General features: G+C 46.9%; 1 protein-coding gene across 2 annotated transcripts in view; it reads left to right on the forward strand.

Moving 5' to 3' along the window:
• Nak (Numb-associated kinase) overlaps positions 1–18,800 on the forward strand; it is a 127,869-nt gene that overhangs the window by 43,929 nt on the left and 65,140 nt on the right. For both annotated transcript variants that reach the window (XM_037413688.2, XM_037413689.2), the window contains exons 7-9: positions 3,796–3,928; positions 16,076–16,179; positions 16,318–16,400. In XM_037413688.2, coding sequence (XP_037269585.1) covers positions 3,796–3,928; positions 16,076–16,179; positions 16,318–16,400 — 320 coding nt within the window. The remainder of the gene's footprint in view (positions 1–3,795; positions 3,929–16,075; positions 16,180–16,317; positions 16,401–18,800) is intronic.

The raw sequence follows: 18,800 nt of genomic DNA on the forward strand, positions 1-18,800 counted from the left end.
GGTACTTGACCACGAGTTTCTTTGGAAAGGTGGAATGCAAGATGAACCATAAGCAGCCTTGATTCTTAAGCTGAATAACTTATAGTTTTGATTAAAGCCACCCACGTAAACTATCACCATTAAATGTTTATTCAAGTGAATTGAACTGAATCAGTTGAATGGTGCTGCCCCCTGTGGTACCTGGAAGGCTGCATTTATTGTTTCTTGCACTTAACACGTTTCTTATGGGCATGCACTGAGAATTTGGGCCAGCATGATTATGTACTACAAAGAAAAAGAGGTGCCTGGGTGAGCAAGTTTGTAGTGACACGCATCCCGAAGGAGTGCGGCCACTAGCTTGGGTCCGGTCTTGGCGAGCTGCAGGGCACGCGTTAACCGTTGCCACGGCGAGAACACGATACTGCTCAAGGTCATAACACTTTATTGTCTGTGGCAACACCAAAAGGCAATACAGCCCGTTGCAAAGATGCGGCGGGAAAGCAAATGGGCTTATCCACGCCACGGGCGCAAAGTACCACACAGGGTGCCACGAGCACGTCTCCGTGGTAAAAGTGATTCACGGAGACACCGGGACCAAGGGCCGGTTGCTCGAGCGAGGACAAAGGCGCTCGTATTGTCTTCGTAGGGATATGGGTCGGCGTAGCCTGGCCACGCACTAGAAACCCGCACCACTTTTTGTGCTAGCGTTCAGAAGGGGGGGGGGGGGGGGGGGCGACATAAGGTAAGCGTTCGCCACAAGCACAAGGCACTGTTGGCGAAGTCCGAACGAGCCCCACAGGGAGCTGACAGATGGAAAAGAAAAGCGTTCTTAACCCAAGTCGTCCCCGAAAAGGTCTCTCTCTACTCCCGACGCGGGCACACAACACCTCTCGGGAGACTCTGCGCGTGGCGCCACAGTCGACATCGGCTACTGGGTGAGAGGGGTTAAATGTCACTCCGCTCTCCCAGCGCGGCAGACAGCGGAGGAGGGGAGTTATGTCGGGACTTGAGAGCGGAGAAAAAGGCGGCAAAGCGCACGCAAAGGCAGCGGGCTAGCCTCAATTCCCACAAGTTATAGTGGCAGTCCTTGACCTCTGTCTCCTTGTTTGCCTCGCAGTACACTCAGACCTCATTATAAGAAAGTAGCATCTTAAACAAAAAGAAGTTCATGATGTCCGAAAATGTGTTATAAAACTACAGTGGAACGAGTTGCGCGACAACCTGCTTTTTACAACGAACTAGTTTGGTCCTGGCAAAATTCCCATAGGAAAAATGCATTAGAAAGCTTGGTTATACAACACAGTTTTACGCTGACCCTGCATCTTAAGACTTTCTTTTTTCATCTGAAATTAAAAAAACACCTTTATTTACATGGAAAATCGACAAAATATTCACAAGTGCAAAATATGATCTTGCGTTCTTCTAGGTTGATGATTAGATAAAGTTGAGATTGAGACAGATGAGACAGTTCTTCTTGAAACGGAAAATTTATTCTCCTGGCACTTCTTGAGCTTCTGCATACGCCTCAATCACATGAATACGCAGGGTCGCTACCTTGACAAGCTCTGTCCACACAGAGTAGCTGCAGCTGGCCAATAGCTCATTCCTGAGATCCTGATATTTTCACGTTTTTGGTCTGGAAACATTTCGTGGTTGATGTACAGCTGATCTGCCTTTTTTTGTAGCACTCGCAGTCACAGGCTTGGGCAAGCAAATGGGCGTGATGCAGCTATTTTCACCATGCAAAATAACTTTCATTTGACGTTAGCGTTTAATATAGCTGTGGGTCATCACTAGTTGCACATCATTAGGCAATAGATTATAACACGCACAGTTCAGTTAAACACGAAGGCATTGTAGGCAAATTCGTGCTCTCTCGCCGTTATGTGATGATGATGACACTGTGTCTAACTCTTCTGATGGGAGGCTGTGAAAAATGCAGTTTTCGTTTTGTTTTCACGCGCAGGCAATTTTCGAATGCAATCTACCAGGAGAAAGACGCACATTGGATTTGATTTTTTAAAGTTGAAAATAAAGATTTGCTCGCACATTTTTCAACTAAGTAATGCTGCCATTGGCAAGAATAATTTAATCTGCCTTCCTTGGAGAAGCACAAGGTCGTGCCATGGGCTCTTTCAGGTGGTCTGCACCCATTTTTTTCGGCAAGGCTGAGTGTCAATATTCTTAGTTTTTTGATTATATGACTGTTTTGCGTGGTCCCCCGACAGTCGTATAACTGGGTTCTTCTGTATATTCTTAACGCTGTATCTATTGCAAGAGTAACCTTTATTTACTTCATTTATATATATTATATATATATTTCTCTCTCTCTCCTATATATATATATATATATATATATATATATATATATTTCATTAAGTCTGGGTTTATTATATCGAGCTTTAAGTGACTGTGTACTACCTCCGCTTCTGGGACTAAAGGAGTAACTCTTCATTATTTAATCACAATTACATACCTGCCAAGTCTCCCGAATTTCGACCAGTTCTTACGTTCGTACGGTTGTCCAGAAAGTCTCCCGGAAATCGAAATTTCTGTGTGTGGTCTGGCCGCATTGACAAAAATGCCGCCCAATCCGCTTCATGGGTTTTGCGAACTCACCAAATTTTATTATAAATGAACTTAAGAGGCGTTCATCTAAACGTACAATAGAATCTCAGTGATGTGAAACCACGGCAGTTACAAATTTGTGAAATTCTCCAGCTAAATTTCACTATGTTCCTTGAATCGAAATTCGGATGTTCCAAACACTTTTCCTGATCGCGGTGGGTCGTATGAACTTTAGTACCAAAACTGTCGAACGAAGGCCGAGAGCAGCGTACTTGAAGCTTCTGAAGGACGCGTGCAGCCAGTGCATGCACTGGCAGAACTGTGGTTATCGTTTGCCTCAACCGCGGTGCACAAACTACGGTCGCTCTTAACACGATCATGTATGGCGACGACATAACTGGCATAACTCCGAAAGTGCACGCGCGTCCAACGCTTGACCAGTCAAAGTGACTTTGCTCTCCACAAATGCAAATGCGATCATAGATAGCAAAAAAAAAAAACAACTTGGTTTTGAAGGCATGTGCGCAGCCAGCGTAAGTGGATTGAAAACGGAACTACCGTTTCCCGCAAACGCCGCGTGCGAAATTGTGATCGCGGCGATGCGATCATCATGAGCAACTACTAGCTGAGGGCACGCGGCTAATGCAGTGGTAGTTTAAAGGCAATAATAATAATGAAAAAAATGCTAGAAGCGTGTTGGCATTCCTGTTCAAAGTTCACTTTTCAGTTGGCCTCAAGTGAAGCTTCTACGCACTCTTTCCTTGCAGCTGGCAGCGCCGTCCTGTCTGTTCACGTGTGACTTAAGCATACATATGTGCGTTCTTTTGACAAAAATATATTTTGATTGTTGTTTTGATGACGTAAAATTTCAGGAGATACGAATATTTCTGCACCCCCTTTCATCCAGACTCGCACCCTCTACTGTAGTTGGAAACCCTACCCTCGTGTGTTTGGCCACTCCAAGCCATTATAAGGCAGGAATGCCAAAGTTTACGCCCCCCCCCCCCTTTTTTTCACCACTGTTTTTTGTTTTGTTTTTTTTTTGGTGCGAAAAATGGGGGGAAATAAATCTGCATGACCCCCCTTTTCTTACGGAAATCTCCCAGATTCAAAATCCTTGAACTTGGCAGGTATGCCATTATTTCCATGCTTGTAGTGAGCTTATGACTTTAGTGCCTAGCAAATGTAGGCAGCCACATACTACATCACAGATGCTTATTTTTTCCACTCTCTTCCTACTCCTTGTAGGCCTTGGGCTGTTTGCTGTACAAGTTGTGCTTCTTCAGCTTGCCCTTTGGTGAGAGCGCCCTGGCAATTCAGAGTGGGAACTTCACCATACCTGACAACTCTCGATATTCCAAGCAGATTCATTCCCTCATCCGTGAGTGCTTGTCCTGCTTGTTAATGATGCCATGTTTTAATGTCTTGATTTTAAAAAAACTTTTAACAGGAGTGCCTAAAGGAAAGCTATGGCCCTTTGAAAAAATGCTGCTCGTTGTGCTGTTGGGTTTCATTTCCCCATGCCTCTGCTTCAGTGAGAGAAGGAAAAACTATTGGTTTTCATTCTACCACCATGCTCTTGATCCTTCCAAATTCTTAACACCATGCAAGCTATCAATATGTCTGTTTATTATTGAGAGGATAACAGTAAGTACAGAGTACTAAGAAAGTACTTGCAAGCCGGCCCCAGGACAAATATTTTTCTGTGACAAAAAGATGCCTTAACGGCTGCAATGGTTTTTAGAGTGTAGGTTTAATTGAAATTGACTTGACTGTGAAATGTAAAAGGCTGAAATATCGCTTGTGGCTACAGTGAAGACCTGACTTGGGTTGTGTGAGGAACTGTGAAGAAATAATTGTTTAAGCTCCCTTTTTAAGTTTGCTACAAATCAAGCTTTATGCATCAATAACCGTTAATAGAATTGTGGATACAGTAGATTTTCCATAATTCAAGCTTTCGGTTTACGTAAATGAAAACTTTTTTGTTGTCTCGCAATGTTTACAATGTATTTCAAAAGCTACTTTATTCAAATGAGTTCATTGTGTAAAATTAATACTTTTTGCTTGTTTGTGCCTTATGAGATATTCTGCTGTTGTCACTTCTAGCTGAATATTTGTGCTTTTATACCAGTGACAGTCGATATATTGTCACGAGGTTGTGATACACGCAGCACTTGAGAGGAAGCACGCAGGAGTCAGGGCGGTGTCAGGCGAACTGTTTATTGGGCGAACTTGTGCCCAGCAAAACAGGGCCAAACACAACTCACAGCAACAGCGGCGTGAACAGTCGTCGGCCGACGGAAAAAAAAAAAAAGACCCAGTGGCGCACTGCGCCGGCTTTTTATACACGCGTCGTAACGCGTTCCAAAGTGGCATACAAGATAAACGCGGCCTGCGTTGCGCTTAACAGAAAGTGATAGCGTCTTCCTTCGCAAACGAAAAGAACCGCACGTGTCAGTTTTTTATACACGCGTCGTAACGCGTTCCAGAGTGGCATACAAGATAAACGAGGCCTGCGTTGCGCTTAACAGAAAGTGATAGCGTCTTCCTTCGTAAACCGAAAGAACCGCACGTGTCAGTCTTTTATACACGCGTCATAACGCGTTCCAGAGTGGCATACAAGATAAATGCGGCCTGCGTTGCGCTTAACAGAAAGTGATAGCGTCTTCCTTCGTAAACCAAAAGAACCGCACGTGTCACTACCCCCCTCTGAAAAAGCATCGTCCCGATGCTAAAGACAGAACATAAGAGAGAGTACATGCAATAAATTACATTAACAATGCGTCACAGCTAATCAGCGCGCGTAATAAGGTTTAAGTCGCACCACGTGTACGACTTCGGGTCGTGCACGGCGTCGTTGGGATGACGTTAAGCCATCGGGCACGACCTCATAGTCCAGTTCACCACGACGTCGGACTACCTTGTAGGGTCCAAAGTAGCGTCGCAGGAGCTTCTCAGACAATCCCCGTCGTCGTATCGGCGTCCAGACCCAGACAAGGTCACCTGGTTGGTATTCGGTGTGGTGTCGTCGAAGGTTGTAGTGGCGCCTGTCGACCGTCTGTTGGCTCTTGATACGCAGGCGGGCTAGCTGTCGAGCTTCTTCAGCGCGATCCAGGTAGCTAGCGACGTCGAGGTCTTCTTCGTCGGTGCCGACCGGTAGCATGGCGTCAAGCGTCGTTGTTGGGCTCCGTCCGTAGACGAGCTTGTATGGAGCAAACTGCGTCGTTTCCTGCACGGCCGTGTTGTACGCGAAGGTTACATACGGGAGTATGGCGTCCCACGTCTTGTGCTCGACGTCCACGTACATGGCCAGCATGTCGGCGATGGTCTTATTTAGACGCTCGGTGAGGCCATTCGTCTGTGGGTGGTACGCGGTGGTTCGGCGGTGGCTTGTCTGACTGTACCTCAAGATCGCTTGCGTTAGGTCAGCCGTAAAGGCCGTACCTCTGTCGGTGATGAGGACCTCGGGGGCTCCGTGGCGGAGGACGATGTTCTCAATGAAGAACATGGCGACCTCGGCGGCAGTGCCCTTGGGCAAGGCCCTTGTTTCGGCATAGCGGGTGAGGTAGTCAGTCGCTACGACAATCCATTTGTTGCCAGAAGTTCACGTCGGGAACGGCCCCAGTAAGTCCATGCCGATTTGTTGGAATGGCCGTTGAGGTGGTTCGACGGGTTGCAGAAGTCCGGCTGGCCTAGTTGTCGGCGTCTTGCGTCGCTGACAGTCTCTGCATGTTTTTACGTAGTGGGCGACGTCGGCAGCGAGGCGAGGCCAATAGTACTTCTCTTGTATTCGTGACAGTGTGCGGGAAACACCAAGATGTCCGGCTGTCGGGTCGTCGTGTAATGCTTCCAGAACCTCTGGACGTAACGCTGAAGGTACCACGAGGAGGTGGTCGGCGCGGAGCGGCGAGAAGTTTTTCTTCAGGAGGACGTTGTTTCGCAGGAAAAACGAAGCCAGTCCTCGGCGGAATACTTTCGGCACGTCGGCGGTCTTGCCTTGCAGGTAGTCCATGAGGATCTTGAGCTCCGGGTCAGCTCGTTGGCGTTCCGCGTAGTCGTCGGTACTTATGGGTCCCAGGAAAGAGTCGTCGTCCTGGTCATCCTGGGGCGGCGGATCGACAGGGGCGCGAGACAAGCAGTCGGCGTCGGAGTGCTTTCGTCCGCTCTTGTAGACGACGGTGATGTCAAATTCTTGTAGTCTGAGACTCCACCGTGCGAGGCGCCCTGATGGATCCTTCAAGTTAGCTAGCCAACACAAGGCGTGGTGGTCACTCACGACTTTGAAAGGCCTGCCGTACAGGTAGGGGCGGAACTTTGATGTAGCCCAGATGATGGCAAGGCATTCCTTTTCTGTCGTGGAATAATTGGCTTCTGCCTTCGAAAGTGACCGGCTAGCGTAACTGATGACCCTTTCAAGTCCGTCGGTCCTCTGCACGATCACGGCGCCGAGCCCTGTGCTGCTTGCGTCCGTGTGAATTTCGGTGTCAGCTTCTTCGTCGAAGTGCGCCAGTATTGGCGGCGTTTGCAGGCGTCGCTTTAATTCTTGAAATGCCTCGACTTGCGGCGTTTCCCATTTGAAGTCGACGTCGGCCTTCGTGAGGTACGTCAGTGGCTCGGCGATCCGCGAAAAGTTCTTCACGAAGCGCCTGTAATAAGCGCAGAGGCCAAGAAATCGGCGTACTGCTTTCTTGTCGGTGGGTGCAGGAAAGTCGGCGATCGCAGCTGTTTTCTGTGGATCAGGGAGCACTCCCGACTTGCTGATAACGTGGCCAAGGAACAATAGTTCCTCGTAGGCGAAGCGGCACTTTTCTGGCTTCAGGGTAAGTCCCGAGGCTTTGATTACCCGAAGAACAGCTTCAAGGCGCCGGAGGTGCTCGTCGAAGTTGGAAGAAAATACGACTACGTCGTCCAAGTAGACGAGGCAAGTCTGCCACTTCAAGCCTGCGAGTACTGTGTCCATAACCCGTTGGAACGTCGCAGGCGCCGAGCAAAGACCAAAGGGCATGACCTTAAACTCGAATAGGCCGTCTGGTGTTATGAAGGCAGTCTTCTCTCGGTCTCTCTCGTCTACTTCGATTTGCCAGTAGCCGGTTTTGAGATCCATCGACGAAAAATACTTGGCGTTGTAGAGTCTGTCCAGAGCATCGTCTATCCGTGGGAGGGGATACAAGTCTTTCTTCGTGATGTTGTTCAGGCGACGATAATCGACGCAAAAACGTAGGGTTCCGTCCTTCTTCTTCACCAACACCACGGGTGATGCCCACGGACTCGTAGACGGCTGAATGATGTCGTCACGCACCATTTCGTCGACTTGTTGCTTGATGGCCTCGCGTTCCCGTGCAGAAACTCGGTAGGGGCTCTGACGGAGCGGACGGGCATATTCGTCGGTTATGACGCGATGTTTCGCGAGAGGGGTCTGACGAAGCCTTGACGACGACGAGAAGCAGTCCTTGTATTGGTGGAGTAAGGCTTTGAGCTCCTTTTGTTGCTGCCTGGAAAGGCTTTGATTGACGTCGAAGGCGGGCGCGGACACTGCTGTCGAAGTTGCGGCTCCCTGAGAATCAGTGAGGGCGAAGGCATTGCTCGCTTCCACAAATTCACTTAGATGTGCTACCGTCGTGCCCCTATTTAAGTGCCTATATTCGTTGCTGAAGTTCGTCACCATTACCTTGGCTTCGCCGTTATGAAGCTTGGCTATGCCTCTTGCGACGCACATCTGACGGTTTAGGAGCAGGTGCTGGTCGCCTTCGATGACACCTTGTAAGTTGGTAGACGCTTTGGTGCCGACGGAAATGATGACGCTCGACAGTGGCGGGATGGTTACCTGCTCTTCTGTCACATTCAAGGCATTGTGAGCGACGTTGCAGTCTGACGCCGTTGCATTATCCGTGGACAGCGTGATTGACCTGGATCTTAGGTCGATTACTGCGCCTTGCTGGTCCAGGAAATCCATGCCTAAAATGACGTCTCGCGAGCATTGCTGCAGGACCACAAAATTCACAGAATACGTCTGGCTGTGAATCGTGACTCTTGCCGTGCAGGTTCCAGTCGGTGTTATAAGGTGGCCCCCTGCTGTTCGGATATCCGGTCCTTCCCATGCAGTCTTTACCTTCTTGAGCTTAGCGGCGAAGAGACCACTGATGATAGAGTAGTCGGCGCCGGTATCGACTAGGGCGGTGACGCTGTGGCCGTCGATGATCACGTCGAGGTCGGTGGTTCGTCGTCTGGCGTTCCGGTTAGGTCGGGGCGTCGGATCACGGCTGCGTCGGCTTGGTCCGGTGCTGCTATGTGGCGTCGGCGGCGAGGCTTTGTCGTAAAGACTCTGCTCAGGCGGCGTACTGCGACTATGTCGGGAAAGTTCGTGCGTCGTGGTCGTCGTCATCGGCAGCGGCGGCGGCGGCGGCGGAGGAGGATCTTCGGCATTGCGTCGTGCAGCAACCGCACCTCCATCGGTTGCTGCCTTTAGTTTCCCGGGTAGGGGCTTGGGGATCGGCCCCGGTTAGGGCCGGTGTACTGGCGGCAATCCGGGGAGACGTAGCGGCCAGGCGAAGGTGAACGGGATGGTCGTCGTTGTTGCCACTGCGATCCGGCGATGTAGTCGGCGATGTCGCGAGGTCGCTCACCTGGGCGCGGACGCGGCGCGTTCACGTCGAAGCCACGCAGTCCCATCTCACGGTACTGGCAGTAGCGGTAGGTGTGCCCGGCTTCGCCGCAGTGGTAGCATAGTGGGCGGTGGTTCGGGGTGCGCCAAACGTCAGTTTTCCTCGGCGAGCGCTGGATTACTGGCGAGCGGGAAGGCGTCGGGGGTGGCGGCGGTGGCTGGCGACGAAACTGCGGAGACGTTGGGTCCTGGTGTTGGCGAGGAGCGGCGACAGGTCGTCGTGCAGTAGCGGCGTAGGTCATCGCCTCCGGTTGGGGCTGTGGCCGTTCAGGAACGCTCAGTGAGCGCTGTAGTTCCTCGCGGACTACGTCTTCGAGAGAGGCGACTTGGGGCTGAGACGATGGCAACATGCGGCGCAGTTCTTCACGAACAATAGCGCGTATGGTCTCGCGCAGGTCGTCGGGGCAGAGTCCTCGGACTTCTGCGACGTCTGGCGACATGCGCCGATCGTATTGGCTGGTCCGCATTTCAAGAGTCTTCTCGATGGTGGTAGCCTCGGAGAGGAACTCTTGTACCGTCTTTGGCGGGGTTCTGATCAGTCCGGCGAAGAGCTCCTGCTTCACTCCTCGCATAAGCAGGCGAACCTTCTTATCCTCAGACATGTCGGCGTCGGCGTGGCGGAAAAGTCGCGTCATCTCCTCCGTGAAGATCGTTACGTTTTCGTTGGGGAGCTGCACCCGAGTTTCAAGCAGTGATGCGGCTCTTTCCTTCCGCACGACGCTTGCAAAGGTGCGCAGGAAAGCAACGCGGAAGTCGTCCCAGGTTCGAAGCGTTGACTCGCGGTTCTCGAACCAAGTCCTTGCGGCGTCTTCCAGGTAAAAATACACATGACGCAGCTTGTCGTCCGGGTCCCACTTATTGAGGGCTGCGACGCGGTCGTAAATGTCAAGCCAGCTTTCCGGGTCTTCGTAGGTCGATCCGCGGAAGGTAGGCGGCTCTTTGGGCTGGTTGACGACCACGGTTGCCGAAGACCTTGCTTCCGTCATCGTGGATGCCGGCTTCGTAGCAGCCTTTGTTTTCTTGTCCTTGTCGGGGAGCGGCAGGTATTCGGGCGGTAGTCCTTGTTGTCTTCGGCTCACTCGAACGACCGGGTCGGCGTCGTCCTCTTGGCGGCTTGGGCTTGGCTCACGGCTGGACGGGGGCGTACGGTACATGGACCGAGAAGCACCTCCACCAGATGTCACGAGGTTGTGATACACGCAGCACTTGAGAGGAAGCACGCAGGAGTCAGGGCGGTGTCAGGCGAACTGTTTATTGGGCGAACTTGTGCCCAGCAAAACAGGGCCAAACACAACTCACAGCAACAGCGGCGTGAACAGTCGTCGGCCGACGAAAAAAAAAAAAAGACCCAGTGGCGCACTGCGCCGGCTTTTTATACACGCGTCGTAACGCGTTCCAAAGTGGCATACAAGATAAACGCGGCCTGCGTTGCGCTTAACAGAAAGTGATAGCGTCTTCCTTCGCAAACGAAAAGAACCGCACGTGTCAGTTTTTTATACACGCGTCGTAACGCGTTCCAGAGTGGCATACAAGATAAACGAGGCCTGCGTTGCGCTTAACAGAAAGTGATAGCGTCTTCCTTCGTAAACCAAAAGAACCGCACGTGTCAGTCTTTTATACACGCGTCATAACGCGTTCCAGAGTGGCATACAAGATAAACGCGGCCTGCGTTGCGCTTAACAGAAAGTGATAGCGTCTTCCTTCGTAAACCAAAAGAACCGCACGTGTCAATATATTAATGAGAACTAACAGACAATAATGCCAAGGAAAGTATAGGGGAAGTTGTCAGACCAATTTGTGATGTAAATGCCAAGAAAGAAAAGCGTGTGAATAGATAACTTGCCGTGGGCAGGAACTTCTTTCCTTATGTATATATGTATGTATGTATGTATATATATATATATATATATATATATATATATATATATATATATATATATACACACACACACACACATACACACACACCATATTTACGTGTGCAATGAACGCACTTTTCTTTCTCGAAAAATCAGAGCGAAGTTGGGGGGTGCATTTATTATGTGGGGTAAATTTTAAGAAATCTTTTTCGGGAGAGGCAAAAAATGGGGTAATGCAAAACAAGGTTAAGTCGCTTAGCCTTTCGAAATTGACATACGCGTACACTGTTTGCAAACAGGTTTCTTTCTTCAGATTTACATTACAATTCGGTCTAATAATCTCCTCTATACTTTCCTTGGCACTATTATCTGTTAGATCTCATTAATGTTGTGTTAAGCACAGAAAAACAAGCCCTCAAATATACACTTCTTTCAGTGTGTGTATATATATATATATATATATATATATATAGCTAGCCAGAGTCATTTCAAAATACCTGGTGAATTCCTGGGAAGTGTTAGGTAGCCTGAGCTGACTTGGGGATGTCTGCAGAAAAGCAAAGAGCAGTGCCTAATTTCATGTTCAGGAATAATCTAAGTTAAGGTGCATGCAAGCGTGTGTAGACAATTTTTTTTTACATGTGATGCGACAGCTCCGGCTCGGAGACAAATGTTTGTGGCTGAAAATGTGTGGCAAGTAAGTGCTTCGAACGGTTGTTATGCTACTCTATAGTGAGATATTAGTTGCTCTAGAAGCTGCACCACAATGGCTTTGGTCAGTCACATCACTGAGTATGGCGAAATGGTTATATAAAGTAAAGGTGGAGAGAGTGCTAGAAGACATACAAGCATGTGCATGGTGCCCTTTCCCCTGCACTCATTTCTAAGATGACCATTTGTCCAAAATGTCCGGGGAAAACCCTGTGCCTCAACTAACACTAAAGTCATCTAGACCGATGGGTTCTTTTTAGAATATAATAAAAGGTAATGTTGGCAGATGAATCACTTTCAGTTAAAGCAAATAGATCCCATAATTTCAAATTAACTTGCTTGTGGTGACAAGAAGCATGTCCATATTGGTGCCAGCAAATCTGCAAAAGTGCCTATTCTCTTGTAAATATCACATTTTAAAAGCCTAAGCATATTTCATGTACAAAAATGTAGCACCTGAAAATTCCGTTACGTATAATATGTGTAAGAAAAATGAGATGTATGGGGAGCCACAGATAGACCGAAAAGGTCACAGGGGAAGCTATTTGTTCTGTTTGATGTATGGGGATGAATAAGATCCAGGGAAATGAAAGTGTGCTTGCTGTAGGCAGGGGACGGAGCCTACATGCACCTAAAGTACCTCCATAACAAAGTCAGCAAAATTGGCAACATACTTCGTTATATCAAAACTTTTACCTTGACCCTTTTATGCAAAATATAGTCACAGGATTATTTTGTCCCTATAAACTGTTAAATAAACCTTCTAATAATAGGGCAGCACAAAAAAAATAAATAAACTAAATGCAATGGTTAAATGTATATTTATATATTCCCATATTTATTCGCATAATCTTCGCACTTTTTTTTTCTTGGGAAAATCTATGAAAAGTTGGGGGGTGCGAGAATTATGCGAGGAAAATTTTCCGCGAACACGTACAGAGCGAGTAAGAAAACGAAGTCGTCGCAAATCGGGATGCTAACGCCTGCAACAAACTACAAGCTTCGGGAAGTACTACTAAAGAATTAGTCGAACCTTGGTACAACAAAAACTGAAGGGGCGCGGAAAAAATATCGTAGTGACATCGAAAAAAATCTAGCCAACCTGAACCAGCAAAACAAAGGAACGTTTATTATCAAAATTCAAAAAGTGTCCGCTGCTTTTTATTCAATCCCAGCAGCTTCACGACGCGATTCTCGCCCATGCATAGCGAGGCCATGGTGAAAAGCACGCTGAAACAATGACTGCAACCACTTTCGTGAACGAACGAAACTGTTGCATCAACACGTTAACACCAGCAGCTGTCCGCCGTCAAAACGTCGAGATGGCAGCAGGGTATCATGGATCGCTGACTTTTGCCTTATTTTAAGCCATTCTTATTATCTATCACTCGCGGCTAGCTGAGTTTGTTGATAATGCGCACGAACAGCCACTCTGATTAGTTACTACACTGGCCAAACGCGAACAAAATAATAAGCACAGGAATCGGAAAAGGCATCGGGCAAGGTTCCATTTGGCGTTGCATAAGTGGTTGCCAGACTGGAAGGGTGGTTGTTGCCAGACTGCCGCTAAATTTCGCAAAAATTTTTTTTTGTAGTTGTGGCTTTTCCGCAAGAGTTTGGTGCTATCCGCGGTGCACTTCTTGGCTGAAAATGTTTCTCCTGTAGTGGCTTCTCCGTAAGAGTTTGGTGCTATCCGCGGTGCACTTCTTCGGTGTGGAGCCTAGCAGAAGTCGAGCGTGGTGCTGCCATGCAATTAAGAGGCCGTTTAAATTCCGTTTTAATTAACGGAAGGAACCGAGCCTAGCAGAAGTCGAGCGCGGTGCTGCCGTGCAATGAAGAGGCTGTTTCAATTCCGTTTTAATTAACGGAAGGAACCGAGCCTAGCAGAAGTCGAGCGCCGTGCTGCCGTGCAATTAAGAGGCCGTTTCAATGCCGTTTTAATTAACGGAAGGAACCGAGCCTAGCAGAAGTCGAGCGCGGCGCTGCTGCGCAATTAAGAGGCCGTTTTAATTAACGGAATGAACCTCCCATTACAGAAGTCGAGGCTCGTTCTCTTGCTGTGTGCGCAGCTGTGCGATTAAGATATCGCGTCTCAGTATTAGGGATTACGAGGAAAACTGATTAGAGTCGCAGGAGGGGATGCGCTGCCCCCCTTCCCCCTTACTTTTCTTTTTTTCTCTCTCTCAGCTGATCGTGTCGCGTCGACCGCGCGCTACGACGGTGGACGCTACGCTTCCGTGAATAGCACCAAACTCTTGCGGAGAAGCCACAACTACAGGAGAAAAATTTTCAGCCAAAAAGTGCACCGCGGCTAGCACCAAACTCTTACGGAGAAGCCACAACTACAGGAGAAAAATTTTCTCCCAAATTTAGCGGCAGTCTGGCAACAACCACCCCAAAGTCTGGCAACAGACTTATGCAACGCCAAATAGAACCTTGCCAAGGCATCGTTCCCCAGATGCACCCAGCAGCTGTGCGAAAGAAACTATGAATAAGTTTCAGCTTCGGATCGTCTGCGGCTGTACAGTAAACCCAATCTTTAATGTTTCGATGCATTTTCAGAACTCTAAAATACGTCAACGAAGTCTGAAACACGCGTTGGCACCACCAGAAACCACCGCTGTTCAAGAAGCAAGGGCGTCGCCATTGCTCGATAGCGATGGCAATGAGACTACCCTGTTTTTGCAACTGACAAAATCAGGGCAGTCTCGTTGCCATCGCCATCGAGCAATGGCGGCGCCCGTGCTTGCTGAACAGCGGTAGTTTTTGGTGGTGCCAACGCGTGTTTCAGACTTCGTTGACGTACTTTCAGGTTCTGAAAATGCATGAAAATGTGAAAGATTAGGTTTAATGTACAGCAATAAATATATGAGCTTGGAATCGCATTGTGAAATTTCATTGAAGTGGGACGGCAGAAGAAAAAGTGTTCGTTGTGGCGACGATATTTATGCATTGCCTTCTATGGACTGCTGACGGGGAACCGGGAATTTTTGTTGAAGCGGCGTTTGTTGTAGCTGGGTTCGACTGTACCTTAACAAAAAAACCACAGCTTTAAAACTAGGCAAGATTTATTTGAGACACAAAAGCCGCAAGAAAATAGCCGCAGCACCCGAACGCAAAGCTTGCGGGCGCTGCGGCCGTAGCGTTAGCAATCGTCACTCAACGGGAGCCCACGAAAGGTTCACGCGTGGCAACAACCTTGGGCTGATAGCCATCTAACACGGAATCGTCTGCGGTTGCCCTCTGATGAAATAGTTTTACCATCCATCCTAGCCTTATGCACACGAAAAGCCCAACGCGTCTTGGTGGCTTTCAGCTGCTCGTGCTACTGTCGCCAGTAGCAAACACAAAACTCGTCGACTTCGAGGTCCTTACAGGCAGCCCTGCTGTCTTTGTTTAGGGCATGATTAATCACCTTCAACTTGAAAGCAGCCGTGCAACTTTCGGGCCGCCCCATTGCATAACCACAAAACGGGCACAACGTACAATACATGCGACAATGCGCACTTGCCTCTTTGGTTTGGCTTAAGTTAGACTGAGGCTCGTGCCATGACCTCTTAGATTGGTGGTGCTCGCCGTTATCTCTGAGGCCATGCTTGTGCGTCGATAGTATGCATCATGCTTATGAGATAGGTCCATGCTTTTGTGCTCTGTCATCATCGGTGTTTTGAAAGAGCAGAGTGCAATAATTCTTTAATTTTCGAGGGTGCGATAATTACTCGTGGCGAAACGATCTTATTTTTGCTGGTCAATGTGGCGGGTGCGATAATCATGCGAGTGCAAGGATTACGCAAGTAAATATGGTATGTGTAACTGCGTTGGTTGTAGAGGACACAGTATGATGTGGTAAGGTGCTTGCATGCATGCTGTCTGTTTCAGCCGCTCCATAGACGGGCATTCTGGTTCTTTCCAACTTCTGCTGAAAAAGGTGCCCGGGGGAAATTCTTCCAGCTGCAACACACAGTTTAGAAAATAAGTTTGCAAACACCACATGCAAGTCAATCACCTGACTGCTGGCACCAGCACAAGTTCCAATTTATTACCCAGCTATTCCTGAAGCAGCTGCACTGAAACTTTATTACATTGGAATTGTGCATAAGCATGCTTTCTCATGTAGTGGGTAGAAATGTGTGGTGTTCTGTCAACATTAAGTTATAAAATGCAAGGTGCTTCTTTACACTCATAATTTTCCTATATTGAACAATATTAAGGTTAAGCTGTTTATTTTACGTTCTTCCATGTTTCTCCTGCCCTTTGATAGGATGCCTCTAAGCCATTGACTTTTTTTTTCTTATAGGTTACATGCTGGAAGTTCAGCCTGAGAAGAGGCCAGATATCTTCCAGGTGTCCTATGTGGCATTTTCATTGGCAGGCAAAGACTGCCCTGTTCAGAACCTTCATGTAGGTCACATTCCTCACTGACTTGAGTGCTTAATTCATCTCTGTTAATACGTAGCATATTGGTATCTAATAGTTTTACTCTGCCATTCTAGCAGTATAATAATTCGGATGTGCTTTTATTTATTTTTATACATCTAGAATTCACCAATTCCAAATATTGAACAGCTTCCAGTACCTCAGTGTGACAGCGAGGGCAAAATGTCATCATCAAAGACTCCAAGGTAGGGCTTGTTTTTGTTTATAGTGCCCTTTCAAATAGTGCCATGTGTAACTATTTCAGGAGCTTCTTCAGAGCATTATGTATTATGTTTACTGCACAATGCTGAGTTTCTTACAGTCATCATTAATTTAAATGGAGCAATCTGAGCATGGTTTCCATGACCTTCATAAAATACACGCACATAACTGGAATGATATGTTACTCGCAGCTGACCGCCTTAATTATTGTGACTCTAACATTAATAGTGATGCTTCGTTAGCTAACTGCAACTATTTTTGGTAGCTATATTTGTCTTGCGTGCTTTAAGATGTTTTTATATTTCTATTAGTTTAACATCGTTAAAATTGCCAAAAGGAACTGCATTGTTTTTGTCTTGCATGCTTTAAGATGTTTTTATATTTCTATTAGTTTAACATCGTTAAAATTGCCAAAAGGAACTGCATTGTTTTTGTCTTGCGTGCTTTAAGATGTTTTTATATTTCTATTAGTTTAACATCGTTAAAATTGCCAAAAGGAACTGCATTGTTGGTTGCCCCCCCCCCCCTTTTTTTTGCTGCATTAGGTTATTAGTGACTGCATTCCCAGAAAGATTTGTGGGTAGAAAAATTGTACACTTCATTAGATCATGCTGTCTATTTATTTAAGAAATAGTTTTTATTTTTCTTTACACTGCCGTTTTCTAATATGTGGTCAATAAGTAGTTCGATATAGAAACTTATATTGTTGGGAACACATCCATGTGAAAGTGACTACTGAAAATGGACAATCACTGGAATTTTGGAATGGTTGTTGCATTTCTTTCAAGAAAGAGAGGCAATTTATTAACCTCGAATTATTTTTACTGTAGAGACTTGAGTGCACATCTAGAACAGGACAGCACATTAATAAACATAGCATATTATGCAGTATCTACCCCATGCAAAAAATTGCAATTTTGGTGAAATTTTCGGAATATTGACATTGCCCAAAAGTATTCCTAACTGGAATTTGCCAATAAACTATACTAAATATTGAAGTCCAGTCATCAAAGGCTGTACAAGTAAACCATTTATTGCTCTTCTGAAAAATAAACGTTACGTATACTGTAAAATTTTATGCATGCATTTACAGTTTTTACTGAACCAGAGGGAATCCTTGTGTTCAAAGTTGTGTGGGCTTGTGCGAATATTTGAATGCTTCAAATATTTAAACAAATAGTAGGGTATTTGAATTCGCTTCAATTCGAATTTAAGTTATTGAAAATATCGAAGTATTTGCAAAGAACGAATGAACACATATTAGTCCGAATGTATTGCCTGTAAAGGTGGTTTCACTGCAATGTAGTGGCGCTGAACCGTCAAAACACCTACTCACAAAAAATTTACTTTGCTGCGAAGCTCCCCTTCAAATTTAAAAAGGCTCCTCAACACTTTTTGAGTATTGTCAGAAAACACTGTTGATCAGTAGTCGAGGCTACCGAAGACAGCAAGCCAAATATTATAGCGCAGCACGGGCGTGCGATTCACATTAAATTCTCAAAAAGTCTGCTATAAAATGCTCTTTTCTCTCAGTAAATGACTCCACAAGCTCAGAAAACATGCGTGACATACTTTCTTTTCCCGTGCCATCCCTTCCTGCTTAGCTTCCAGTGCTTTCATTGGAACGAGAAGAGAGAACGCCCTTGCAGCGTGTGAGAAATTTTCGGAATTTTCGCACATACGAGACAGATTCTAAAAATTTTTGCGGCGGTGAATTCATGAGGCAATCAGCTTCTTTAGTGAATCCATGCTATGGCTATTCGAAGCAGTGTCGCAAGGCCCCTTTAAATGAAAATCAATTCCCTCAAATCAATTCATTTCATTAAGCCTACAAGCTTGTTATAATGGCTTATATGCTCTACGTATAATAAATTTCTAAATTTTACCTATTTCAAGAGTTATGACTCCCATCCTGTTGAAAGTAAAATCCTGCTATTGGTCAAAGTTGTTTCGACTCTCCTTGAACGAAAAAAGAAATGGCATTTGCATAGAGGGCCAATTTCAAATTAAAAAAAAATATTGTGCAGGTTAGGTCATGATGAATATGCCCATTTTTTTTTTCCTATATGTCATACAGTCGAGCCCACATATAACGGCCCCTTTAAAACGAACTTTTGCTTAAAACGAACAATATCCGCATGACCGTGAAAATATACATTGGTTCAATGGCACAAAATCGCACTTACTACGAACGTCTCCGAGCGCCGCTGATCGGTTACAGCGAAGTCAGCGGTCCGCCGACTTCCCGGAAAACCAATTTCGACCACCCATTAGGCATCGGCGAGGTGCCCATACCTTTTTATTGTTAAACGCCGACCCTGCCTCCGCGCCCCTCTAGTTGCCGCTCTCCCAGACCGCTTTTTGTTACGCACCCCTCCGTCCTT

This window comes from Rhipicephalus microplus, chromosome X (genome assembly GCF_043290135.1).
Source record: "Rhipicephalus microplus isolate Deutch F79 chromosome X, USDA_Rmic, whole genome shotgun sequence".
In the NCBI taxonomy this organism is placed as follows: Eukaryota; Metazoa; Arthropoda; class Arachnida; order Ixodida; family Ixodidae; genus Rhipicephalus; species Rhipicephalus microplus.